We start from the raw sequence: 26904 nt of genomic DNA, 5'->3' as shown, positions 1-26904 counted from the left end.
CAGTTCCACTTTCATCTTTGCTGCTTGTTTTTTCCCTCTCTACACTCATAAAACAATCACTTTCTTCTTACCTGGGTTTCTTGTCCTTCTAAGCACCTTCAGAGGTCATCATTTTCATCTCCTTGCCCATCTGTTCTCATCATAGGCCAGGATGTAATCATCCACACACTTTAAAGTGCTCCTCTATTATAGCACCATCCTTACCCAGAATCTAATGTCCTGTGGGAAAGAAGTTTTCCATTCTCTTATTTCTACTTGCCCTTTTTCCACAGCTCCTGATTCCTCACCTCCGATATACTCTGGAGATTAACACTCGTGCCCGGACCAAACTCATTTCTGATGGGGGGATTTTTGATCAGGTTTGAAGGAGTGGGAATCACAAGTTAGAAAATTTGGGGGGAGTCAGGAAAAAATAGGTACTGCCACCCCAGGATCTTTGGGGTTTTTTCATCCTCAGGAGCCCTTAGAGACTCCTCCCTCCCTCCCTCCCTCTAAAATCAATGATCTGATTTAGACTTATTTTTAATCTAACTAAACATTTTTTAGGTACCTAGAATGCAAAAGACACTGTGACTATATGGGTCACAGATACAATCCCTGTCCTCTAACAGCTTATAAACTAGTATATGAGAAACAATATATACAAATAACTACAAATTAGGAGATGATTTATATATAGTTTAAGTATTGTAATTAAAGATGTTTAAGTATTGTAATAAAGATTGTAATGCAAGATTCAAGGAAGGGGATATCTATCTGAGTACATTATGGAAGGTAACCTAGGAGAGATGATACATGAACTAGACCTCAAAGGAAGAGAAAGATTTCAACACATGGAGGCAAAAGGATTATATTTAACACATGAGGAACCTGTTGTGCCTTAGCTGTGTGTGAAGGGGAGTAATGTGAGAAGAAGTGAGAAAGGTGGGATGGAGCCACAGTAAGGATGGCCTTCAACACCAAGCTGAAGAATTTATATTTTGTTCTGTAATCATAGGTACCACTTAAGACTGGGGGCAGAGCAATGGCAGCATCAAATCTGTACATTTTCTAGACTATTCTGGCAACACTGAAGGATGACCTAGAAAGGATGAGCCTGGGGGCCAGGAAAGCTGTCAGGTTATTACAATAGTTAGGTCAGAATTAACAAGAGACATTATTAATGTGTATCTTAGTAGGGAAAAAAATTACCTGTCTCTAAATGCCTTCCAGCCTCCTTTCTAATTCCTAAATCTGGCTCTCTACCTTCATCCCATCTTAACTCTCCATTCAACCAATACAGGTGGTGAACACTGGTGGGGGAGGTCACCTGGAAGTCCTCCGCAGGGCAACAGCCTGTCTGACCTATCGATCCCTCTGCCCTCCTGATGATCTGGCTGACAGAGGGCTTCTGGGAATTCCATCAGCTCTCTATGTCCATGATGCCCTCAGGCTATGGGACATTATCTCCCGGTGAGGAGGTGGTTCCTGAGGAGGGATGGACTAGAACAAGGGGAATATGGGAACTAAATCATCTAGACTTGGCAAACAAGATAATCAAGCCTGAAAGACTATATGGAAGAGTCATGAGACAGTGGTCAGAGTCTGGGAAAGAGAAGATCATTGCAGGCATTGGAGCTGTTTGCATCATTTGTGTTTCTGGGAGAACCATCTTAGCTCACATTGACATAGCACATTATGATGTCCAATCACTTTCTTCACAACTGCCTCTGAAGTAGATCATGCAGGTACAATCAGTATAAATACTGAGTGGCAGGTCCATTTTACTACTGGTGAGAAAACTGAGACTTAGCAGTGTATGTCACTTACTGACTTATCCTTAGTCACATAGTGATGAGATAGTCAGTGCCTATGGAAAAGAAGCTTTAAATTAAAAAGGAGGAAATAGTAGTAAATCTTGCAATCTAAATGTAAAGAAATGTAAAGAAAGAGAGGAGAGATAGAAAAGCGACTACATCATAGGAGGAAGACTACCAGTAGAGATGCTCCCTAATGCATAGGAAACAGAATCCTAGAAAACAATCCATAAATCAAACAAGTGATACAGATATACAAGGAATTAATAATAAGCAAGAGTGCAACCAATGGAATCAGTAACACTTAGTATGATTCATGACAAGAACATGGCTATGAAGGGCTGCTGAGCGGCTTGGTGGATAGAAATCCTGGAGTAGGAAGGACCTGGGTTCAAATTTGGCTTCAGATACTTCCTAGCTATAAAACCCCAAGTAAGTCTTTTAACTTTGATTGGCTAGACCTTGCCCATATTTCTTAGAATTGATACTAAGACAGAAGAAAAGGGTCAGAACAAAAACAAAAATAATATGGTATGGAAAATTATACCTTATTCAAATCAAAAAGGATAACAGAAGGCAAAAGCTAAGAATTGGTAAGCTGCCAGCCTGGATCAGATCAGTAAGGTAATTCAGGTTAGGGGCTGAAATGAAATAAGACACTCATATTCCATATTCCTCATGACAAAAGGAAGTTCACTCAATTTTAGCTTACTCAATGATATTCAGCAAAGCAAACCTAGAGCAATAGTTCAGTAGCTCCCCTCACCTCCATAATAGGCACAATGGTCAATATGATCAGAAGGAGATATTTCCTCACAGGGCACTCAGAAGTTCACCAGACCTAAAGAGTATTGACTACTTAGTAAAAAAAATGTTGAGCACACACCTCCAACAAATCTATGTGTATATCCATATCTATATTTATTTGTAATTTATATGCAAATAATTTACATGTATATTAATATTATATGATACATATCTAATAAGAATCTAAACTGTAAAGGATACAAAAGTTTAAATAAAAAAAAAAGAATGAGATAAAGGAAAAAATCTTTTAATAAAAAAGGAGCCACTGGAGTTTATCGAGTCAAGCAAGAGAATAAAATATTTAGATCTGACTTCTATAAAATCACTTTGGCCATTGTGTATAGGATGGATTGGAGAGGGGAGACAAGAGGGGGAAAAACCAAATGGGAGGCTATTGCAATAGTCTAGGCAATTGATAAAGGCCAAATGACAAGGGGTGTTGGCTGAGAGAGAGTCATACAAGAGATATCAAGGAGGTAGAAATGACAAGATCTAGCAGCTTCCTGAATATGTGGAAGAAGAGAGCCCAAGGACAGCACCCAGGTTGGAAGAATAAATTTCAAAGGATTCCAAGCATACACTAATATCCTGTAACCTAAAACTTTATAGTTGAAGGTAGCCTGGGAAGAATTTAAAGTTCTCAAGAATGAAAGTCTAAGGAAGAATATAGAAATAAAGACAATGAAAAAGAAAAAAGAGAATTGTCTCAAGAAACTAATGCCTCTTTTAGCAACTTAGTGTAATAGATGGTATTTTGGGGTGTATATTTGATTGATACTAGATGACTAATGGATCAAGGTTTTCCTATTCCTCCCTCTTCAGAAGCCTTTCAGTTTCCCCTCCCCCCTTCTGTGAGCTATAAGAATTCAGAGGAAATACTCTTTTCTTTTCTCAAGTAAGGGTTTATTTGGGAAAGATAGGACAAGAATAGAGGATAAGGTAAGAGGGGTAGGATTTCCTTATTCCCTATAGAGAGTGTTGGTTTGGAGGATATTGAGGGAAATGGAAATTCTGTCACAATTGTGAAACAGAGTCAGTCAGAGAGATATAAGGACCACTGTCCTTTTTCTTTCTTCTGCCAATCGGCCAGGTCCCAGAGATATAATTATCTTCTTTCCTTCACCTCAGCCAGCCAGCAAAAGCCTTCAGCTTCAGTCACCACCATCAGCCAAAAGCCCTTCAGCCCAGTCCAGCTGTTGGCTAGGCTCCAACTGCTTTTCCTGGTAACATTCCAAATGGAATTTCCATTTGACTGACAGATGATCCATCCCCAGTTTCTATCCTTTGCATGCATTGTAAATTCTCTCCTCCACATTAGCCTTAATTGGGGATGAACACAAAAGAGTAGAACAATCCTCTAAAAGAATAATGTCAAACACAGAATGACCTAACCCTGATAATGAATGTTAAGGACAACAAAAGGCTTTCTAAGTTATGTTTAGGCAAAAAGGGACCAAAGGATAGATAGGACTATTGCTCTAATATATGGACAGAAGACAAAAGCACTCAACTGTTTTCTCTGCCAAGAAGAATCATCTTTGGATTAGAAAGAAAAATAGGGGAAAGGAAGTAGAAGTCCAAGATAAGTTAGGAAAGAGACAGGTTCTTTTCCCTGGATCCAAATCACTTCCAGGTCTTAAAGACCTAATAAATGTCACTGCTAAACTAATGTTAGTGATCTATGAAAGGTCAGATATGCTACAGGGCTGAAGAAAGATGAAGGTCCCAATTATCCAAAGTGGAAAGAGAGAGCAAGAAGGCTTTTAATCACTAAAAAGAGGTACTATGAAGAGGTACTAGATTTGTTCTGTGTGGCCTCACGGGGCAGCCCCAAGAGCAATGGATAAAGTGGTGGAGAAGGAAGACCTGCTTCCTTTGATGTAAAGCTGCCCAAAGGTAATGCTATACCTCAAAAAAGTGGCAGGTTTTCCCTCTTTTATAATCTTCAGATGAAAGTAGAATCACAATTTTATGGCAATGATATGATATACAAAATATTTTTCTTCATTTTTGGATGAAAAAGGTGTTCCTTGAATTCCCTTCTAACTACAATCCAGTGCTTCTTGGTAATGTCCCACCAATTCCCCATAGCTGCTTTTCTCTGACCCCCTTCTCTCTTGGGAGCAGATATGTGAATGGAATAGTCCATCTACATTATTCAGGGGACAAGGTTGTTCAGAGTGATCTTGAGCTACAGTCCTGGTGCAGTGAGATCACTGAGATTGGGTTATGTGGAGCCCAGGACCGAGGTAAGAAAGACATGACATCTGTCATACTGAACAATTATTTCCCCTTTGTTCTAAATCCTTTCTGGGGCCCTCTGTTAAAATCCTTTCTGAATTCCACTACTATTATGAAACTATTTCTAAACCTGGGGACTATCTATTAAGATCATCTCAGACCTTAATCCCTTGATATTTTCCTACATCCTGACCTCTTTCCCCAAGTATTTATAAACAGCCCTGACAGACCCACATAAGGGACATGGTACCACACAGCAGCCAAGTAGATAGATCTTAGGGTCTCCAAGTCTCCATCTTTCTCATCTCTACTTAAGGATAAAATTAGGACATATCTTCTGACAAAGACTAAATTCCTTAAGTTGGCTGCCCTTTCTTTCTGACTGGCTTTTTGCTCCTAACCCTGTCCATGTACAAATTTAAATCTGACTATAATGTAAAGGGATTTGCCAGAAAAAAGACTTTTACACTCTAAATCCCTCTAAAAGTAAAGGGAGAAATAAGAAACATGACCATGTAGCTTTTAAGGATCTAAATTTTCCTCCAAATCCACACATCCCAGGTCCTTGGGTACCTTCTGAGAACACCAGCCCTTATTTCTCCCTGAGCCATCAGCTTCTTCCACAAACTTTTCTCTCTTCCAGGATTTCCTGTCTCCTTCCAGTCCAGGGCTGACCTCTGCCACTTTCTCACCATGTGCATCTTCACATGCACAGTCCAACACACAGGCATTAATCAGGGACAGGTAAAGTTATTTGGAAATCTGAATCCCTGAATATGTTGGAGACTGAAAACATTTATTGTAGTAAAGGAAATGGGGATGGGAAATTAAGGGTTCAGATTCCTGGTCTCTGAATGATTTCAGTCTCTCTCCACAACAGATAGACTGGTATGCCTGGGTTCCTAATGCTCCATGCACTATGCGGCAACCCCCACCAACTACAAAGGATGTAACATTGGAGATGGTGATGGCCACACTGCCCAATGTCCAACAGGCCTGCCTCCAGATGACTATTGCATGGCACTTGGGTCGGTTCCAGCCAGACATGGTGAGAGTCGGGGTCCCCAGAGGGAACTGGGCCCAGGGGTAAGGGACTAGAATTGGCAACTGAGGATCTATATCCTGAAGCTTGTGACTGAGATTATCTTTTTCTTCTATCTCAGGTACCCCTGGGTCAGCATAAGGAAGAATACTTTTCAGGATCTGGGCCCAAGGCTGTGCTGAGTCATTTCCTGGAAGAATTAGACACTCTAGAAAAAGAGATTGTGGCCCGTAATAAGAATCTAGACCTGCCCTATGAGTACCTGCAGCCCAGCAGAATAGAGAACAGCATTACCATTTAAACCTAACATCTGTCTGACCATCACTCTGATTAGCCTTGAAAATCCCCTTTTCCTTTCCTAACCTTAGTCCTTTTAATCTCATACCTACAGGTATAAAACTCACCAGTGGGCTCCACCCCACAGCTGATCTATCTGCCCTTTGTCACCTATCCATCACACTACTCTAAATGGGTTAGCAAAGTTCTATTTCCTTTCCTAACCCTAGTTCTTTTACATCCATACTCATAGGCACAAAAATAATAAGTTTAAGGCTCTGTCCCCATTTCAGACCTACCTATCCTTTTTTACCCACCTCTCAGGAGGGATCTTTCTCCTTCTGGTATAAATCATGCTTAATTTCACTCCCCAATGTCACTGATCATTAAGTCACATTCAGGCTCCTTCCCAACACTTTTCTCCCACTCTCTACACATGTTCCTCATTCTCTGGTTTCTGGAAAGAAATGATTTTCCCTTTGACTTTCCTTCTGGGGCAGAGGCAGCCCTCCCCTATCATTTTCCCAAGGATAGGAAAGCTCTCAGTGTAATCTGATATGAAGATCTTCTTCTCCTAGCAATAGTCCTCCTAGCTCTACCACCTCATTGCTTCTTACTTAGATATCCCTGCCCCTTTGCCACAATCTGAAATAAATAAACTAAGAAATCGATATACTACAAGGCATCTCAACCTCTGTTGCTCAAGGAACAAAATAATTGCAATGCTGGCATAAGGGACACAAACTAGTACTACCTTTCACTATACCATGGAGAAAGGTGATAATTGAAGACAATCATCTTCTCTGGCTCAAAAGATTAGAGTAATTCTTCAAATAGCCATTAAAGGTCTGTCATTCATGAATATAACTAAACTCTCTGTTGAAGTTGTTTCCATCATCATATTGTCCCAACACTAAGAGTAACTGATTTTATGTCCCTCATTTGTTCCAAATTTTAAACACTTTAAACTATTTCAGAGCATTATATCCATTATCTTGTGGTCCTTGACATCCTCATATAAATAAAACAAGTATTATTAACCCTATTTTACACATGGATACAGACTCAGAGGTTAAGTAATTTAACCTTTAACATCCAGCTAGTATCAAAAGAAGCATTTGAACCCAGGATCTAGGTTCCAAATGAACTTTGCCTTTTCTACTATACTTTTTCTACTCTTCAAAGACAAACTCTTTTTAGTCTGCTCATTCAGAAAGTCTTCCAGTTCAGTCATTTAAGGACTTCAACGCTTATACTGTTTTCTTCATAACAACTCTGTATGGTAGAAAATATAGCGTCATCATATTTGAAATCCAGGTTTATTATCTGTCCAGGACTCCACTACAGAAACATCTGGCTTTCTCTATAACACCTTGAGGTCTGTTCTACTACATAGGTTCATGAGTCAGAATTAAATACAGTATTCCAGGTATGGGTACATTATACTTTTGTAGGAAGGAAGGTGTAGGGTGATGGAAAGAGCATTTAATTTAGAACCCTGGGCTCAAATTCTGACTCTGATATCGACTCTTTTACAAAGAACAAATCACAGCCTCTCTGAACCTAAATTTCCTTTGTGGTAAAATAAGGGACAATTACAGCTTTAAGCATGTAGTGTATGGCATTCTCTCGTTAATTTCAATTGCTTTCCTGATGATACCAAGCCTCTTCGTTTGGGTCACTGAAGCAAAAAGACTCCAGAGACTTGGACTTTAACTTTGAGAAATGGACCTAAGATGCACTTCCTAGTTCCTAACTGTTCAGAAAAAAAAAAGTAAAAACAAAGGATTTTTCCTGTTAGATGTCTGTCCCCGGTTTTTCCTATTGCCCCCACCCCGCCCATGCCTTTAAAATTTCAGAAGGCCCACCTGGCAAACATGAAGACATATATGCGATTATCTCCACGGAACAACCAGGTCTTTACACCATATCCCTTCCAAAGCCAAAGATGATCCTTCTCTAATAAGAGGCACCGCCCGACCATATTCCCCTACACAACAGTCGGGCAAGGCCCTTCCCCCGCATTTCCCCATTTAAAGAATGGGAGAAATTCAAGTCAGCATCCAAAGAAATGGCCTGGAACTAAGATGGAGATAAACTCACAGCTCGCTAGAGGAAAGAGGCGGAGAAAAGCACCTTCCAGGTCACGTGAGTCTGGAGAAGTTCCGTCACGTGACGGCCCTCTTTCTCGCTTCACCCTTTCCAATGGACCGTACCATATTTGTGGGGAGAAAGAAAAGGGAAAAATTCGTAACTTTGTAGGAGTTGGAAGTGCTGCGAAGTGTCGTCCTCCGCACCTTTTCATTAAGCCTTTTCTCTTTTGTCATCCCCTTCTCTGGGAATGGCCGGCCTCCGGCGCTTTAAACCTGCTTTCTATCCCTGCTCTTTGGTCCCTCCCTCCTCCCCCCTGCTCCCGCCCCTCCCGGCTCCTGTTCTGTCCTTCCCGGCGCCCCCCACGTACTCTCCGGCTGGGCTAAGGCACCTGAAACCGGTATTTGGTTTCTTGGGACCCGTACTCCGCCTCAGCTTCTGTACTGTCCGCCCCAACCTGTGCTCGAGATGGTGTCCCTCTTGTGTTGTGGGCCCAAGCTGGCCGCCTGCGGTATCGTCCTTAGTGTCTGGGCCGTGATCATGTTGGTGAGAAGACCGGGGGAGGCGGGGGAGGGAGGAGGGGGGAGGGGGATCTCTAGGACTTGGGGCACGGAGACCCTGGAGCATCGAGGTAATGAATGATTGAAACCTTTTTGGGGTGGGTCCTGAGAGCTTTTGCGAGGAGTCCTGGGAAACGATTTGGGGGAAGGGGGATTGAGGACTAAGGGAGAAAGGGTGAAGTTAGACACCTATTAAGCACCTACTATGTACCTACCACTGCTAAGATCTGAGAATACAAAGAAAGGCAAAAGCCCATGTCCTATTCTCAAGGAGCTCAGTCTAATGGGGATCAGGTCGAAGTTAGGACTAGGGGGAATGTCTGGGGAGCTTGAAAAACGAGAGGCGAGTTAAGGAAAGCAAGATTCTGAGTGATAAAGGAAAAATCTGGGGCACAATTACCCCTATTTCGTCTCTGGCCTCCTGATTGGAATAGAATACCAAAAAAGGAAGTCCTTCCCATGATGGCGACGCTCCTTTGGAAAGAAAAAAGGGAGATGTGGGATCGATCTCTTGTTGGATCTATAAATGAAAGTCTTCCCTTTTGGGTTGAGAGTGTAGTAGGAGGGTGGTCTTTGAGTTTTATTTGATTATTTGTTTGGTTATTAAATTTGAGTTACACTCCAAATTAGGCGGCCTATTCTGGTTTAGTCTGGGCATATCCCTAGCAATTGCCAGATGTGGGAGTATGATGTTATGGCAACGAGAAGGGCACTTCAAGGTTCATTCTTCGGAATGGACTAAGAATTCAAATTTCTGGTTTCAGTTACCCCTTAACCTCATATTTTTCTTGAAATTTTTCTCAGGTTATTCTGGGAATTTTCTTCAATCTCCATACTGCTGGATTATTTGAGGATTTACCTTTTGAAGAGGATGATTTTTCCCAGTGAGTTGTAGGGAATAAGAGGGATTTCCCTGGGTCTCGGACTAGAATTAGAGCCCTGAAGGCTTGGAATGTTGCTAGAAAACCGAAAGGGGTGGCCTTCAAGTGCTTTGGGGGTAATGAGGACTTGGGCGATCTAGCAACTATTTTATTTTCACCCTTTCTTTCATTCCCCCAGGGATAATCCTGAGAAAATCTTTGCGCTTTTTGAAAGTGTGAGTTACAACTGCTTCATTGCTGCCGGCCTCTATGCCTTGGTTGGAGGCTTCTCGTTCTGCCAAGTCCGACTCAACAAGCGCAAAGAATACATGGTCCGTTAGGCTACTCCATTCCACTCCCAAAGATTTGGGGGTGCCCCTTACCTCACGTCTCATGTAAAAGGTCCCTTCTCGTAGCCTTCCCAGTTCTTTTTGGGATTCGACCTTTTTTTTTCCACTTTAGTTGCTGAAGGATTTGCTGGTTGCCCTCGGGGGTGGGGGTGGGAGACGGGGAGAAGGGCTTCATTTTGTTTGGTTTTTACCCCAGTTGTGTTTGGGTGGTTCTACTATCCCTTTCCTAGCCTCTCCGCTGTCTCTGCTAGTTACAATAAAGTGAAAGTAATCTAAGATCCCGGTGTGAGTTCTTGTTTTGTAGACCCTTCTAACATTAAATCCTAGGGGCTCCTGCGGTGTAGGGAGAGCGGGAGACCCCAGACGCCGGGGAAACTTAGGAGGTGGGGCAGCGGAAACCAAATCCGGAGGGTGATTCGCCAGAAACGGAAGTGTTCTGGCGCCCCGCCGGAAGCAGAGTGAACCCCGCCTACAAACCCCGGTAGTAGGGACGAGCTGCTGCGCCGGGCACCTTCCCTTCATGCCCCGTGGACGGAGCGCTCCCTCCGGCTGATGGTGCAGGGGAGGAGCACGAGCCCGAGAGCGGCGAACTCCTGGGGCCGGTGAGAAGCCGCTAGTCCAACAGAGGGGCGGGACTTCCGCGGCCGTTTGTTGGCTGGGCTTTTCCCGTCTCTGCTCGCGCTGCAGCTGCTGCAGCTGCGTCCCCCGGGAGCTGGCGTCCAGGGCCATGACGTCAGCTTCCACCAAGGTGCGCGCTCCTCCCCCACCCCTGGAAACACGAAGAGTGTCAAGGTAGCCCGAGGGAGGGGGGCCTGAGGACCCTCGGAAGATTACGCCTCTCACCGGACTTGCAGAATGAGAAGCCCCGGGTGTAGCACCTTCTTACACCCCCCAGCTTAGCGCCCCTCCAACCTGTTCCAGGAGATAGACCCCGGAATTGTAGCACCATCCCGGGGAAAGGAGAATGGGGCCTCTCTGGAGTGGACAAAGTTGGGTATCCCTTAGCTATTTTACTTTTCCCCCAGCGGGGAGAATGGAAAACATTAGGTACATCTCTCCTTTGGTGGCCAGAATGGAGCCCCTTGTGTAATGCTTCCCCTAACATAGGAAGGGAGGGAAGGGAAATTTTCTAGTATTACACTTTTCCTGACGTAGAAGCATGTCGGGGGTGAGGCTGTGACCCGAGGATTGGACCCCATAATCCTCAAGTGGTTGGATCCATCACCTGCCATTCTCCAGGTTGGGGAGATCTTCTCCGCTGCTGGTGCTGCCTTCACAAAGCTTGGTGAGCTGACAATGCAGCTGCATCCAGTGTCGGATTCCTCCCCTGCCGGGTAAGTTTGAACTAGCCTGAGAAGGGAAGAGAGATGCGGTGCAGGATCTCGTTGCCCTAGCCCAGGGGAGGGACAAACACTTTCTACAGTCACCATTTTCTGATCCCTGGCTCTCACATTTGTACTCTAGCCTTTGACTTTAGGGTTAACCTCTTTACTTACAAGTGTATAGTCTCTGGAGACCACAGACTAAGTGACCATGAGCATGTCATTTAAATATTCTTTGTTTGTAAAGGCACAAGTCTTTGGGTATAAGAATCAAGTGCGATTTGTAAAACGGCTTTGTAAGCTTTACCGTATTGGATAAAATCAAATTATTATGTATTCTAGGTAGGATCTTTTATATATTAGAAGTCAGATTATATTTATGTAGGTTTTTCATACCCAGGATTGGGGGAGGCAGATCTGGGAGTGTATGTGGGATAGTTAAAATTTATAGAAGAATTAAAGGGGCTCAATGGTTTGGGGACAGAGGACCAGAGCATGTGGTATGTGGGGTGACTTAACCCCTCCCTGCCACTCCACTTCCCCATCCCCCTCTCCCCTCCTGACAGTGCCAAGTGGACAGACACGGAGATAGAGATGCTGAGGGCTGCGGTGAAACGATTTGGGGACGATCTTAATCGCATCAGCTCTGTCATCAAGGACCGGACTGTGTGAGGGAGGGTGGCTAGTCAGGGAATGGGGGGCTGGACAGTTTCTTCTCCCTCCCCTTGTACTACCTTTCCTGCTATCTCTGGCGATAGGATGCCCCCAGGTACTAGATATAAATCATGAGAATTACTGCAGTTGAAGCAGGAATTGTTGAAATATTTTGATAGGGTTTCTTAAATTACTTCTGAAAGTAGTTTTCATAGGATCTCTTGGAGTACTTACAACAGAGGGTAGTTATTGTAGGAACCCTCCTAACCAATTGCTTATAGTGAGACTAATAGGATTGGTTGTATTGGGTGTTTGGGGTTACCCTATGTTTACATAGGGTGGGTTTTCCACTATTGGGTATGAATGAGTAGATCTTTATAAGCCAATGTCCACACCTTCCTCCCCACCTTAAGCCCCACCCCCCTTCTCCCTAAATGATTCCCTTTCTTCAATTTCCTGGTATTTTAAATAGAAAAGCATGATACCCCTCTTTCTAATTTTGCTCAGATATTTTACTTCTAGAGTTCCTGGCCTTTTCCCCTAAGTGATCCAAACACTTTGTAAAGTGAAAAGTAATCCTTCCTTATTAAAAGGTTAGGGATTTTTTAGCTATTTTCCCAGATCATAGATTATATTTGCCTGAATTTCCTTATACCTCACCCCACCATGTGTCCTCTTATTCTTCATATCCCTCTGACTCCCTTCCCCCTCTTTCCCTATCCTCTGACTTTCTTCCTCAGTGCTCAAATAAAGTCTACAGTGAAAAGAAAGGTATATGAAGACTCCGGCCTCCCTCTGCCAACTGAGTCACCCAAGAAGGGACCTAAGAAGGGAGCATCCAATGTCCTGGTTCCTGCCCTACCTGTACCCAGTGGGTCTAATATCCCTGAAACAGGGGTCCCTCCCCCGAAGAAGCAGAAGGCTGGTGAGGGCCACGGAGTGGTTTTTGTAGAGGTTTGCTAAGGAGAAAAATAAGATCTCAGGTCAAATGAATAAACTTGGAAATGAGATTAAAAGGGAAAAGCCTCCTCCCTCAACCAGTGAGGGAAGAGCTTGAGGAGGAGATGGGAGGAAGGGGAGCTGGGGTTGGGAAGGTTTGGGGAAATCTTGTGGGGGGGACCTAGTTGATGCCTCCCTCTCAGATGTGACGATGAGCAGCCTGAATGACTCAGATGCCAACAGTGACCTAGTGGACATTGAAGGGCTAGGGGAGGCTCCCCCAGCCAAGAAACTGAACTTCGACCAGGGTAGGAGTCCTTCCTCTTCCCAAACTAGTATAGGGTTGGGATTTGGGGGAAAAGATTCTTATACCCTGGGGAGAGGGAACTTTGTGGGGTGGGAGAATATGGTATAATGAAAAAACAGTGGACTGGAGTCACTTGCCACTGACCAGTTGTGCAATGTCAGTCAAGTCACTTCCTTTCTCTTTTGAAAAATGAAAGGGCCACATCAGATGTTCTATATATTGTGACAGGTAGGCATTTCCTTGGAAGGTGGGTTTAGGGCTCTCTCTTTCCCTCCTAATTTTATTTCCTGTTCTAGACAGCCTGACACTACACTCTGGACTTCTCGTGACCTCTGCTGAACCTCCTTTGCTCTCCCAGTGACCTTCCTATTCCTGACTCCTTTGACCCTTTTATCTTGGACCTGTAGACTGAATAGAAACCTAGAAAAAAGAATTCTGGAGGAAAATAAGTTATCTGCCCTACAGACCCTATGTGAACACATGCCCACTGCCCACGATGGACATTTTTTTACAGAATCAAATAAAGATTTCACTCTTAATTCGGTGGCTTTGTCTCTTTATCTCATCAGAGAACAAGGGGGTATCCCTCCATCATTCAGAGGTCTTCTTCCCACAGCTGCTCTAGCTACCCTGTCTAGAGCAGCACTCTCAATACTGGCATGGCTTTCCCTCAGGTGCCAATATTTTTGTGCTGCTAAAGCCAGGGAAGCCCAGGATGGTAATGGTCAGGTTAGAGGGGAGAACAAAGTTGCAGACAGACTTATTAGTTGAGGTCTAGAACTTTTCTCTGAGTACTTTCTATGACTTCCATAGTTCATGTGGGGGTGCTCTGTATGTTCAAAGCCTCCCTAAACATGGTCCCTAGGATCTTTCTTGGTGAGGAACCCCTGTGTTTTTATGGGATCTCTCCATTCTATTTGTCATACTTCCCCCAGGGTGTCCAAGATATTCTGCTCCAGGGTCCAGGCTGTGGCGATGGCGGTGCCTCCCCTACCCTCGCTCTAACACCACAGTGTGGTTTGGACTTGGCCATAACACTGAACAAACCACAGTGTGCTGCTGGGGCGGAGGCAGGATGGGATTTGGATAGGACGCTGTGGAAAAACAGGGCAGTAGAGAGACAGATGCAGGGAAAAACTAATAACATAAGACTGATCACTGGCAAAAAAAAATGGGTCCTGGCATGTTGTAAAGAGCTCGGGATGAGGTGGCAATGAGATAGAAGAAGGGAGACAGGGATACAGACAGACAATTCTCAGGCTCTGACAAAGCAGACTAGATGGAGCCATTCTCTCTTCCTAGACAACCCAGGTCAAAAGGACTTTCTTAGATGGAATCAGGGGGTACAAGTCATAGAATGTGAGAATGATAACTGCCAAAAACCTCACCTTGTCCAGCCCCAGCCCTAAATGCATATACACACAAACACTTCCTTCCAAAATAGACAAATACAAATACAGCCAGAGAAAGGCTGACAAGTGGTAAAAGCTGATTCTAGATATGGATGGAGCTGAAGGTAGTGGCCAGAAGACTGGGACACCCAACCTAGCCCAAAATACCTAGAAAGAAGAGGGTAAAAGTAGGAGTTTGGAGGGCTGGGGGTGTGAGTAAACAAAAATCTAGAAAGAAATTACTTCTGGCATCCCCACATACCTCTACCTGCTCCTCAGCTCTACTACGGGTCGTATCAGGGATATATGTTTCCTTTTCCACATATCCCTATATCAGATCCATCAACCAGGCCCAAATCTCCAGGGCGAAGCCACGTTGAACATACAAACATTTCCCCTTTTCCTCACCCATGCTCCTCCCCAACCTCTAGGCCCTTCCTCCTGACACGTCCTCTGTCCTCTCCCACATCCTCCCATCTTGTCTAGGACACTAGATGTAATGGGAATGCAAAATTTTTAATCTATATATGAATCTGTTACATACATAAGCCCAAAGTCATGAGTAAAAGTTATCCTTCAGAAAATAAGTACCTTCCGAATCTTAAAAAAAAAAAACAAACCCTCAATTTCCTAAGAAAACATCCCAGAACCCAAAAAAGAACAAAGATGGTGTAAACAGTTTTTCAGGTTTTGGAGGAATTCAGGCACACCCTCCTAAACCTCTCCACCCTCAAAACTCCAGAGCTCAAGTTTTCACCTACATTGCCCCTTAAACTTTAAGAACCCCTAAAAAATTCCTAATTTTAACCATCAGAAGAATTACTTTAAAAATTAGATATGGAGGCCAATGGAAGAGGGTGGGGGGAAGTGTAAGAATCCTTTTGTCTCCACTTTCAGCCTGGAGGGGATGTGTGGTATGAATTTGGGGGTTCAAGAAGTAACCCCATCCTGTCTATCTTCAAAGTCAGTACCCCAGCTCCACCCATTCCCCCCATCTTCCCCCATCCCCCCCAACAAGGGATGCCTCCCTGCCCCCTCTCCACTTACCTCAGCTACTCCCCCCTGGTTCCTGGTCCCCCCCTCATTTCTGAAGGGAGCCGATTTGGAGGCATATTCCCCAAGTTAGGGGCCCAGGAGAGAGGAGACACCCCAAGTCGTATCTTCGGCCTTCTCTTTCTCTGGCTGACTTAAGGAATAAGGAGTGCCTTAAGATGGGAGGGACCCCCCCACAAAGAGGACTTAAGAGTGGGGTTTCCCCACTGTAAGTTAGAATTGGGGACACCTTCCCCCCCTCCCAATCCATCCGTCTCCAACTTGGGTGGGAGAGGCAACAGAAATGCCCAAGTCAGATTACACCAACACTACATTCCTCACCCATCCTATAGGGGTTCAGGGCTCCCCAAAAAATCCCAAAAAAATTGAGGGTCGAGGGGAGACTACCCTTGACCAGCTCTCCAAATCTGGGCCACTCAGGTCCCCCCGTTTCTCCAGGAAAATTCTTGCTTTTGCTTGCCTCCCGCCCGCCCTGCTCTGTCCTGATGCCAATTTTGGAAGTCACTCTCTCCCTCCTCCTCCCGGGTGCCCCAGCCCGCCCCACTTCCCCCTCCAAGGCTTAGATGCCCGACACCTGGGTCCCTGGCCAAGGGCCCTTCCTAAGGACCTGAGGAACATGGGGTCCATCCATTCCCCCTACCCCCTGGGCATCTAGGAAGCCCGGTTCCCCCTTCCCCTCCCCCCCTCCCCCCCGGGTCCCTGTGGTGATTTAAAGAAGCTTGGAGGACTGGAATCTGCCATTGCAGTTGTACAGCCAGCTTTTTTTTGTTGTTGTTGTGGTGGTGGTTTTTTTTTGTTTTTTTGTTTTTTTTTTTTTGTTTTGGTATAGGGTTTTTTTTTGGGGGGGGGGGATACGGAGGAAGGAGGGGCTGGAAGGGAGGCAGAAATAATGCTTGGGTCCCTTAATTCTCCAGCTCTTATTCTCTTTAGGAACCAAATGGTCAATCCAACCCTCTCTAATTTCCTGTGTTTGTCTGGTAATCCCAACGGATTAACAACCTGGTATAGGGTTGGGGTGAGGGGCTTTTGTTGGGACAATCATTTTCAAATTCCCCACCCACATTATATTGTCCTAGAATCCTTCTTTGGCTTCTGAACCCCACAGCTACAGTGACTTTGCTAGTAAGATTTAGCAACAATTTGAGTCCCTCCGACACGTGTATTCCATAATTGAAGATTGCCCCAAGTCAGCACCCCAAAAATATGCCAAAAGCTCTCAAATTCACACTCTCATCCCCTAGAACTCCCCTCCCCCACAAAAAAGTACTCTGGAAATAAAACCTTAAATCTGATCAGATATGGTCAGAAAAGTTCCTGGATTCTGATACTTCCCCAAACCCTTTCATTCTTAAATTGTGTAAATATGAACCCAGTTAATTGCTTCACATTCAAACTGCTTCCCTCATCTTAAATTCGCAGCACATTCCCAATTCCCCAGCCTTAAGTTCCTGTTCCTGGAACCCACCAACATCCTAAAATACTTTTTAACAGCTTCCAAACATGTCTCCTTTCCCTAAATCAGAGAGAATAATAAATCTCCAATCTGGTCTTGTAGTCCTCCCTGGCAAGTTCTAGATCTCTCCCAAACCCATGGAACTCCTCAAAAACTGTTTTTGCTCCCAAACAGTCATAGTTAACCTCCAAATGATCCCAGAGTCCCTGTTTTGTTTTTCCACAGAACCAGAGGACAGTCCTCCCCACCAAGAGCAGAGGGGAGACCTCAAAGACTCCCCCATCCACCCTTTCACCTACACACCTCTTTCCTGGGTCCTTTTCTATCTCCTTGATCCCCTGATCCATTTTGGGATCTTTACTATTGCCTTTCCAACTTTCCAGTCTCCAGTTTCAAACCAGGCCATAAATTATAAATTAATGATTCTTGCTTAAAACTCTCTAAGGGGTTCAGTTGTAGATAATTAGCAGGACTAATCACTAAGATAATCTTGCACAGATCCAGAAACCCAGAGATATTTTCTGGAGCTCAAGACCATCTTGTCCAGCCTGTTGGGTCCACCCTTCTCCAGCTCACGCAGCCCCAAGCTTCCCAAGTCAGGGAAGAAAACTAAGCTACCGAATGTTTTCAGCGATGGGATATAAAGAAGGTTAGAAGACAGTACTTCATCTCGAGAAGCTGGCAACTTTACGGAGGCGACAACGTGTAAGCAGCCAGGTACAAACAAGATATAGACAGGATAAATTGGGGGTAATCAATAGAGCAACGTTTCCTCCCCCCTCCCCCTTCTTTAAGCTTCAGTCTTCGTCTTGGCTGCCCCAGGGTTAGCTTTCCATACACAAATACCCGAGGAAATGAAGAAGTGAGATGGTGGGAGGATGGGGTGCGGCAGGGGAGTGAGGAAGAGAAGTCTGGTCGATATTCCCTTCTAGGTTTAATCTTCCCCAAGGACTCAGATTCTTTTTAAGGTCCAATCGCCTCTTGGACGTGGCTGGGACGGAGCAATGCTGCCATCTTGTGGACCAAATCATGCACTAACGGAGCAGAGACTCCTCCCTGGACCAAAGACAAACCCCTTACCTTAATCTGGACAGGCTAGGATCCTGGGTCCCCGAGAAAGGGGGAGGAGGAGGGACGGGACGTCCTAATTTGAGGAATGAGGAAGTCCTAATTTAAATCGGTCTAGTACTGGATTTGAAGTCAGGAATGACCTCGGTTCAAATCCTAATTCTAACATTAACTGTGTAACCATGGGCTTCCTGAGCCTCCGTTGCCTAACTTGTAAAATTGAGAATAGCTATTAATATATTATTAGTTATCAGCTAATAACAGATAATAGCTTAACTCAGTTGTTAGTATCAAATAATTTAATGTAAACAAAAAGCTTCGCAATTAAATTGCTATAAAAATATAAAGTATCATTATCTTTAAATGGAGCCGAAGGGGGAAAGTCTACAACTTCGAGGCGGGGAGATGCCAGTGTTCCCTCCGTTTCTTTCCAGACTTCCGCCCCCGCATGGGGGTTTCCCCGCCCCCTCTAGGGGAAGCAGCTGGACTGTCCGTCCTGTACCCGGACAATGGCAGGAAATGGACTAGAAATCACATCCGCCCCTCCCTTCACCCTCTCTCCCTATCGAGGACTCTCTCCCTGGTTCCCCCGGGGGCCCGGTCGTAAACACTTTCTGTGGCTAGCTACATGACAGCCACACAAGGATTAGGATTGGAGCCAACCTTCTTGCTAAACACCCTTAGCCTGTATCGCCAATCTCATTATAGTTCTGTTTTCAACAACCCTTTCTCCACCTCCCAGGATGTGATGCTTGACTCCAGGCAGAATTTTTTTCTCCTTGCTTTCCTTCCTACCAGGACAGTTTTAGCCAACTACACCCCTCTTCCCTCCCGCTAAAGATCCTGCCCAAGCCCCTAACGGGCCCCCAAAGGCCAACCCTTTAATTCTCTTTGCAACCTAATCGGTACTTGTCTCTCAAAGAGGCACTGTGATAACTCTGGCCTCATATACGCTGTTCTTAGACTTCTCTAACCCTAAATCCTTTTTTAAAAAAATTAACCTTTAACATCACTCCTCACGGGCTCAGCAGGATCCCTCTTTTCCCAGGCCACCACCCCCGTTTCCAAGGTCCCGCCCCCAGTCTTCGCCATCTAGGGAGGCAGGAAGGATACCGACCCAAGCACTCCTCCCTCTAGTTCTCCCTCCCCCAACATCCCGCCGGGATAAAGGAGCCAGGACTGAGAGAGTCACTCCGCCCCCTCCCAGCAAAAGGAGAAACCGCAGCCCCTGCCGGACAGGGGTGAGAGTCAGAGGGGCACCCGTGCTCCAGGGGCCTTGAGAAGAGTGGGGATAAGCTGGGCAAGAAAAACAGGGAACCCTGGGTACCAAGAGTAATTCGTAGGAGAGAAGGAGCCTGGCAGAATTCAGGAGCAGGGAAAAGAATTCGGGTTGCAAATTTAAGAGGCCTGGGTCTTTGAATGAATTTGAAGAGGGCAAAGAGTGGGATGCCTATATCCCAGGAAATATACTAGAGTGGGAGGAAAGGAGGAGAAGGGAGAAACAGGATGCCTGGTCTAGAATGAGTCCCAAGTCTAGGCTTTTGGGATGTCCTTAACTGATACCACTTCACCACCTTCTGTAAGTGGAGAATGTCACAAATAATTAGTTGAGCCTAGAGTCTTCCAAAAGCAGGGGGTTTGAATTCTCCTCCCTTGCATGGGACGAAGGTTTGGAGTTCTGGTGGAAGGTGCATCAGGATTGGGAAGAGCTGCACTTTGGCAAATGAGGGGAGGAGGTGGGGGGAGGCTGGGAAGGACCTTTGACTTCCAGCAATTGATCGATGTGAATGAAGTCCGCAGGGGATGGAGGCTCAGAAGCAGGTGTTCAGGAATCCTAAATCTTGAGAAGATATTGGAGAGGGGAGAGAGGCGGTCCAAGGGGGAAGACAAGTGCCCAAACTAGGAATTTGACTGTTCAGTATCCAGAAGAACGGACGAATATCCTAAATCTTTGAGCCCCGCTTTTCATTCACTCGAAGGCTACCTTCACCATGAGCTCAGTCGCGACTGCAGTAGGGAGTCTAGGCTACGTCCGAGAATTCACGCGCCACGCATCAGATGTGCTCTGGAACCTGAACGAGTTACGCCTGCGTGGGATCCTCACCGATGTCACGTTGTTAGTGGGAGGTCGGGCCCTCCGAGCTCACAAGGCGGTCTTGATCGCCTGCAGGTTCGACCCGGCGGCTTTGAAGGGAGAGGGGGTGTAGAGGGAATCTGCTCTACGGTTGGGGCGGGACCTGCCTGGGGGGAAGTAAGTCCCAAAAAGTGGAAGGGAGGAGAAGGGTGAACAAAGATTCCCTGGACTGGGGAATGGGCCAGTAGAAAAGTTAGGGCGCACTTGGGAGGAGCAGAATATTACCTAAAAGCAGAAGCTATGGATCCAGGGTGTGGATCTTAGTGTATATGCGGCAGGGGGTTATTTTTGTTCTGGCTGGGTCTGGGAACTGAATTGCCTGAAGCGTCAAATCACTGCAATCTCGATCAGATCAAGTGAGTAATACGACCCACTTCTTTTTCTGGTCCGCAGTGGCTTCTTCTATTCGATTTTCCGTGGTCGGGCAGGGTTGGGAGTGGACCTACTATCTTTACCTGGAGGTCCTGAAGCTGGTGGTTTTGCCCCTCTTTTGGATTTTATGTACACGTCGCGCCTACTCCTTTCACCAGCCACGGCCCCAGCGGTCCTGGCAGCAGCCACCTATCTGCAGATGGACCACGTGGTAGAGGCCTGTCACCGCTTCATCCAGGCAAGGTGAGGGACTTGGAGAAAAGGGGCTTGGAAGGATAAAGTGATGGCAGTAAGGTTACTGGGTTTCCACAGTGGAGGCCATGGGAAGAGTTAAGGAAGAGGGAACAATCTCAGGTTGAAGAGTATCTAAGAGGAACATAGGTTTGGAGGTACAGTGATGGGAAAACTGGAGATTCAAATGCCTGGAAATGAATCAGCTTCCCTCTCTGAGCCTTAGTTTTCTTTTCCGTTAAAAAAAAATCCCCATTTACCTGATGACAGGGTTCTAGTAGTCTTGCTTCCCATGAAAGAATCCTAAACTAGTTTGTCTTACCCATCCACTTGAAGGTTAGATTGATTGTCTGCTCAAAATTGGTTGGTCTGGCTCTCCCACTTCTAGCTGTGTAATTTTGGACAATCAACAAGCATTTATCATGCATCTACTAGGTGTCAGGCACCATGCTATATCATCAATTTTTTAAAAATGAAGATAACAATCTCTGCCCAGAATTAGTGTATTACCTTCTATGCAGGAGATAATATGTAATACAGTAATAGGGGGCAAATATGCAGTAGTCTTTGTAGATGGCATCCTGTAGAAGGTGATACTAGACATGAGCTAGAGAATCTAAGAGGTAAGGAAAAGAGAAAGTGTATTATGGACAGAAAACAGTGTACTGTATTTCAGGTATAGTATACAGGGCAAAGATGTAAGGTCCGTTTGGCTAAAGGGTAGAGAAATAGGAAGGGATGTAAGATATAACAACGCTGGAAATGTAGGTTGGAGCCAGACTGTGAGGGACTTTAAATGCCAGAGGAGCCTATATTTGACCCTAGGGATAATAGCCACTGAAGGTCATTGAACAGAGCTTTGATGACAGTCAGATTTTTCTTAGCTTTTCTAGGCCTAATTTTGTCTTATCTTCATAAATGTAATTGAACCAGGGTATCTTTAAGGCCACTTCCAGCTCTAAATTCTATAATCTTGACTCTTCAATCTCACAGCTATGAGCCCATAAGCATCTCTCTGCAACCACTTGATGCAGAATCACAGGCACCCCCTATGCCAGCAGCACCACCAGAAGGTAGCCCTCACCGATTTGAAGGGCACCCGGACCCCCCGACAGAGTCCCGCAGCTGTTTCCATGGTCCTCCCAGCCCTGCTAGTCCACCTAGTCTTGACCCCGCAGCCTGTAACTGGAAGAAATACAAGTTCATCATTCTCAACTCCAGGACGGCCCAAGCAGGGACCCCAGCTGGGAAGGCAGACGCTGCTGCCGAATCTCCTGCCTCAGCGAAGCCTGCCAGTGGCGAGGAAGCCTCTAGCAGCAGCGGGGAGGAGGGTTCCTGTTCCGGAACTGGGAGAAGGTTCGGAGGGCTTTGGGATTCCGAGGGTTGGGGGAGGTGTGGTAGGTGATATCTAAGAGGTGTGGCCTCAATCGAGATGATTAACCCTAGTGTGATCCGACGGCGGTGGTCCTAGGAGGTTCGGGGGAAGGGGAGTCTACTGAACACTTTGGGGTATGGCCTTAGATTGAAGGTAGAATGAAGAAGTCCAGTCACTAAGTCAGGGGAGCACACCCCCAATACTAGAGGGGAGCACACCCCCAATACTAGAGGGGAGCTGCACGCCTACCTCTACTCTAGACCGAGTACAGCTTCTCCTCCGGGAGTGAGAGGCGTAACTTTTTTCGCCCCCACCCTGACTGCAGGCTCTCCCCGGCTCTTGATCCTGCTTTGCTGCTCCCTCATCCCAGTCAGAGAAACCTCGGATCGCCCTCTGAAGCCTCCGGTCCGCGACCAGGTGAGAGCCCTTCCTCTTTCTCCGGGATCCCAACAGAAGAGCCAGTTCAGGGCATGAAGTTTCTGTCCCTCGGGACAATCCTAGGAATAGGTCTATAGGCGTTTTCCACCAGACAGAGCCAGGAAAAGAAAGGGCGAGGCTTCAGAAAAAGGACCAACCACCATAGGTAGACTTGGAATGGCAACTAGATGGATAGTGCCAGACCTTGGAAACGAGAAGTCTTGGGTGACCTCAGACACTTCTGAGCTCTGTGACTTTAGGTAAGGCACTTAACCCGGGTCGTCTAGCTCTTATCGCTCTTCTGCCTCAAGACCAATAAACGGTAATGATTCTAAGCTGGGCGGTAAGGATTTTCAAAATAAACTTTAAAAATAAAATAAAGACTAGCAATCCTAGTTCTCCTTCCTTCCAACTGGAGTTAGGAAAAGGTAAAACGTGGTTTACCTCCTCCCTTCTCAGGGAATAGTTTCTTCAGCTGCCAGGACTGTGAGGCAGGGACTGGCTATCCGGAAGAAGTGCGAGCGCGGGCACTGACCCCCCACAGCCCCGGGAATGAAGACAAACCCTACAAGTGTCGGCTCTGCCGATGCGCTTTCCGTTACAAAGGCAACCTAGCCAGTCACCGCACGGTGCATACAGGTATATGGAAGGAAAGGAGGAAAGAGATCGGAGGGAGAGCCCCGGTCCATCCCCAGGCAATCCAACCTAGAGCCCCCACTCTCTCCTTCACTTCCCAGGAGAGAAGCCATATCACTGCGCTATCTGTGGGGCCCGTTTTAACCGACCCGCCAATCTCAAAACTCATAGCCGCATCCATTCCGGAGAGAAGCCTTACAAATGCGAGACTTGCGGCTCTCGCTTCGTGCAGGTACTGGGGTCAAAGAAAAGAAGGTTGGGAGAGCTCTAAGTAAGGATGCGAATAGGACCCAGAATTTGAGTTCTAGGACAGGCAGACTGCACTTTGCCGGCTCTCAATGAATTCGTCAGAGCCCTAACGCTCCCCCCCCCCCACCCGTACACACAGGTGGCACACCTCCGTGCACATGTGCTGATTCATACGGGAGAGAAGCCCTATCCCTGTTCCACCTGTGGAACTCGTTTTCGCCATCTGCAGACACTGAAGAGCCACGTGCGCATCCATACGGGGGAGAAACCATACCACGTGAGTATTGGGGGTTGGAGTAGAACCAAGCCCTCCAAAGAAAATGTGCCCACCAGTGCTCTGAGAGATCTGATGGAAGTCTATGGGAGTGACGGATGATTCAGGAGCAGAGCTGGAGATGTGTAGGTTGGAAAATTCTGGAAGTGAGGTGTGAAATAATAGATTAGTTGTGGGGATGGGGATGTCCAATTAGAACACCCAATTTGGGTCCCACTTGAGGAAAGAGAAGGGAGGGTAGTTAGAAAACAACCTGTCATTCAGGAACTAGTTAGAGAGTAGAGAGTAGATGATCTATGAATAGCCTTCCCACCCCTCCAAGTAAAAGTTATTTACTGGAGTGTTTAAAAGGGGAAATGATAAGTGTGACTATAGGATGTGACAATATTTTCAAGGGACTGTGCATGTTCCCAATGCTGACTCTGTTTTCTCCAATCAGTGTGAACCCTGCAACCTGCATTTCCGACACAAGAGTCAACTGCGCCTGCATCTTCGACAGAAACATGGTGCTGCCACTAACACCAAAGTCCATTACCATGTTCTGAGGGCCCCTTGTTGAGGACCAGGATAAGTGGCGCACCTTCCTTCTCCTTCCCCTTTCCTGGTTCCGGACCTGATCTTAGTCTGGTTTTTCACCCAGGGGAGAGCAGGGGTAGCAGATCTATTAGATCTGTTTCCATTTTGCTGGTCAAAATCTCTTCCCTTTCTTTTTTTTCCTTTTTCTTTCTTTTTTTTTGCCTAGTTTCCTAACACTTGTTAGGTTGAATGGGAGAGGAGGGGCAGAACTCAACCCCTAGCATTTCATTTCGGTTCCCCTGTAAATATAATTTATTGGAGTTACTGAATGGGGTTGATGGTTTTTTCTCACTCCGAACTGTATTCCATATTTTCTCATTCCTCCCCTTCCCCATGAAGGAATTGTGTGGCCAAAAGTTATCCATAGTAAGGTGAGGTCACAGCTCTGCTGGCAGAGACAAACCTGGGGACCCCTCCATACCTAAGCTTGAATATTTCATATAATTCTTATTATAGCCATTATACTTAAACTTTTTTTTGGAGAACTATTATACAAGAGATAGGAACCTCTATTCTAGAGCAGTTTAGGAACTCTGTGGGGAGTAATGAAGCCAAGCCAAGCAATTCTGGAAAGGAATGGGTCTCTGATCAAGGTTTCTCTCTGTTCTAGAACAGTCTGACCCCTTGGATAATCTAGATATAGGAAAACTAAAACCTTCACTATGGCTCTAGAGGAGGTTTAGGGAACACTGCATTATTCCAAAATGGGGGCTGGTAACCTCCAGAAATCTCATTGATGCACACTTGGTCACCTAGAAGAGGGGGACTGGATCCTTCATGGTGATTCTAGATATAAAATTATAAAAGTCTTGAATTTTCTCTTATTACTATAGAGTTGGGTCTGGGACCTAACCTGACATTTTTAAAATCAGCTCTTAGTTGTGCAAAAACTGGGAACCTCCATGTTGGCTCTAGAGGGGAATCTAGAATTCCTTGCTACCCTAGAGTTCAGCCTGCTGGGCTGCTGGAACTCCAACTGTGACATTTTCCAGTTCTTGATATTGTTTTCTGGAATGACAAGGACTCAGGAATGGCTGAGCTAATGTCCTAGAGAGTCTGCCTGGGACTGTGACCCTTTTCCTTTATTATTTTCTCTTTCAGAGAAACCAAGTTCCTTGACTCTGGATGTTGCCTCATTGGTTTCCTACTGTACCTAGAAAACTCTCCTTTTGCTCAAGAAGTCTTTGAGTCTGTGTAATACTTTGTTGTTTGTTTTTCTTTTAAACTAAGAAACTTCTAGGATTACCTCCCTCCTTTTTTTTGTCACAAACCAGAAAAGGCATCAGCACCTGAGGCTATGAAGAGAAGCTGTGGAGAGAGAGATACTCTGGACTTGATGGAATTGAAGATTTTTGTTATGACTGAATGTTTAAGGGGTTGGTTATAATTGCATAGTTGAAGTTAAGGGCTACCTTGAGAACAGTCTGTTAAGGATAGTCTGTGACTATTGGAGTGAAATGTAGACTTCTGTATATCTGGGTCCAAAATTAGAAAATTTTCAAGTTGGCTTCCCAATCTGGGGCAAAATGAGACCTAGATTCTGACTTCCAGTTGAACAAAGGGTTAGAAATAAAATATTCCTTTCAGGGTGAAAAAGACTTATTACAATTACACATCTTGAGTCAGAGCTGTAGGAATGGAGAAGATAGAGTCACATACCCCAAGAGGCTATTTGTGCTGGTGTGGGAGAAGTACACTCATTGTAGTTGGGCAACTAAATGTGGTGGGGTTAGGGCTTAGGTTCAGTGTCCCTTCTTCTCTTACTCTATGCCCAAGTGAAGGTAGAAAGAGGTGAGAGATTAGAGACCTGAGGTGGTATTTAGAAAAAGAATGAAAGGCAGAAAGTGAATGGGGGGAAATGAGTAGAAATCCAAGATGGCATATTGTTTGAGCCTCAAAATAAAGAAACATCGATGTCATTTGGTGTTTGTTAGTTTCTTGGTTAGATGTGGGATGGGGTAGCCTGTGCTTAAGTGAATTTTGGATTACATCCTCCAGACACTAACAGCAGTAGCCCTTTCCAACTCCACTCTCCCCACCTTCCGGTTCATTTCTTGTGATAAAGCCGGAGCCACCTGCATCCTGTCACATATGAGGTAACTTCCTATATGAATTGAGTGGTAGAGGAGGAAGCCAGAGAACTACCTCTGTCAAGGGGTAGCAGAACCTCCTTCCTGAAACATTATTAAACATCCTGATTTCTGGGTCTTCTTTCCATTATTTCTCATCCCCTAAATTCTTGTTCTCCCACTACCCAGGTATTCCTTCTCAGCTTTGTCACTTGAGGATATATGGGAGAAGGGTGGAGGGGAGTATATTACAGAGAACCTCTCTTTAAATAGCATTCTCAATTCAACTCAGTCATTTGATTTATTAAGAGCTGAGGAAATTCTTAGAGAGACACAGTGTCCAGGAGTAGAGAGATGATAG

At 45.5% G+C, this 26904-nt stretch overlaps 4 protein-coding genes, 1 long non-coding RNA gene and 2 other non-coding genes across 21 annotated transcripts in view; 4 read left to right on the top strand and 3 right to left on the bottom strand.

Annotated features, from left to right (window-relative positions):
- LOC100015746 (polyunsaturated fatty acid lipoxygenase ALOX12) overlaps positions 1 to 8037 on the top strand; it is a 32326-nt gene extending 24289 nt beyond the window's left edge. The window contains exons 10-15 of the mRNA XM_001365497.4: positions 273 to 359; positions 1283 to 1452; positions 4731 to 4852; positions 5488 to 5588; positions 5725 to 5892; positions 6008 to 8037. Of these exons, the coding sequence (XP_001365534.2) occupies positions 273 to 359; positions 1283 to 1452; positions 4731 to 4852; positions 5488 to 5588; positions 5725 to 5892; positions 6008 to 6187 (828 nt within the window). The 3' untranslated portion in view covers positions 6188 to 8037. The remainder of the gene's footprint in view (positions 1 to 272; positions 360 to 1282; positions 1453 to 4730; positions 4853 to 5487; positions 5589 to 5724; positions 5893 to 6007) is intronic.
- LOC103106430 (uncharacterized) overlaps positions 1 to 8327 on the bottom strand; it is a 60500-nt gene extending 52173 nt beyond the window's left edge. The window contains exon 1 of one of the 2 annotated variants that reach the window (XR_008916484.1): positions 8031 to 8327. This is a non-coding gene — a long non-coding RNA (uncharacterized LOC103106430). The remainder of the gene's footprint in view (positions 1 to 8030) is intronic. The other variant, XR_008916485.1, reaches the window with a different exon arrangement.
- RNASEK (ribonuclease K) lies at positions 8316 to 10299 on the top strand. The gene is made up of 3 exons (XM_003340326.4): positions 8316 to 8799; positions 9618 to 9697; positions 9873 to 10299. The coding sequence occupies exons 1-3, from the start codon at positions 8722 to 8724 to the stop codon at positions 10012 to 10014; spliced, it is 300 nt and encodes a 99-aa protein (XP_003340374.1). The 5' UTR covers positions 8316 to 8721; the 3' UTR covers positions 10015 to 10299.
- Positions 10300 to 10449: 150 nt separating this feature from the next.
- C2H17orf49 (chromosome 2 C17orf49 homolog) lies at positions 10450 to 13784 on the top strand. Of its 13 annotated transcripts, none has more exons than XM_056817669.1 (6): positions 10450 to 10771; positions 11263 to 11357; positions 11912 to 12013; positions 12740 to 12924; positions 13142 to 13246; positions 13546 to 13784. In XM_056817669.1, the coding sequence occupies exons 1-6, from the start codon at positions 10751 to 10753 to the stop codon at positions 13548 to 13550; spliced, it is 513 nt and encodes a 170-aa protein (XP_056673647.1). In that variant the 5' UTR covers positions 10450 to 10750; the 3' UTR covers positions 13551 to 13784. The 13 variants fall into 13 exon arrangements, with proteins under 13 accessions (XP_056673647.1, XP_056673640.1, XP_056673643.1 ...); XM_056817663.1 differs by having other exon boundaries at positions 10471 to 10771; positions 11179 to 11357; positions 13542 to 13784; XM_056817672.1 differs by having other exon boundaries at positions 10473 to 10625; positions 13542 to 13784.
- Positions 13785 to 13879: 95 nt separating this feature from the next.
- MIR195 (microRNA mir-195) lies at positions 13880 to 13951 on the bottom strand. The gene has a single exon (NR_034992.1). It is a non-coding gene; the product is annotated as a microRNA mir-195 (primary transcript).
- A 285-nt stretch (positions 13952 to 14236) lies between these two features.
- MIR497 (microRNA mir-497) lies at positions 14237 to 14320 on the bottom strand. The gene has a single exon (NR_034994.1). It is a non-coding gene; the product is annotated as a microRNA mir-497 (primary transcript).
- A 5019-nt stretch (positions 14321 to 19339) lies between these two features.
- Positions 19340 to 26393, top strand: BCL6B (BCL6B transcription repressor). Of its 2 annotated transcripts, XM_007483220.3 has the most exons (9): positions 19340 to 19451; positions 20190 to 20380; positions 20738 to 20959; positions 21941 to 22303; positions 22648 to 22739; positions 23199 to 23378; positions 23477 to 23607; positions 23764 to 23901; positions 24338 to 26393. In XM_007483220.3, exons 2-9 carry the CDS (start codon positions 20202 to 20204, stop codon positions 24455 to 24457), a joined length of 1425 nt encoding a protein of 474 aa, XP_007483282.1. In that variant the 5' UTR covers positions 19340 to 19451; positions 20190 to 20201; the 3' UTR covers positions 24458 to 26393. The 2 variants fall into 2 exon arrangements, with proteins under 2 accessions (XP_007483282.1, XP_056673639.1); XM_056817661.1 differs by having other exon boundaries at positions 19360 to 20380; positions 22169 to 22303.
- Positions 26394 to 26904: the final 511 nt, after the last annotated feature.

The sequence above is a fragment of the Monodelphis domestica genome, chromosome 2 (assembly GCF_027887165.1).
Source record: "Monodelphis domestica isolate mMonDom1 chromosome 2, mMonDom1.pri, whole genome shotgun sequence".
In the NCBI taxonomy this organism is placed as follows: Eukaryota; Metazoa; Chordata; class Mammalia; order Didelphimorphia; family Didelphidae; genus Monodelphis; species Monodelphis domestica.
This window is presented reverse-complemented; position numbering and strand designations above follow the sequence as displayed.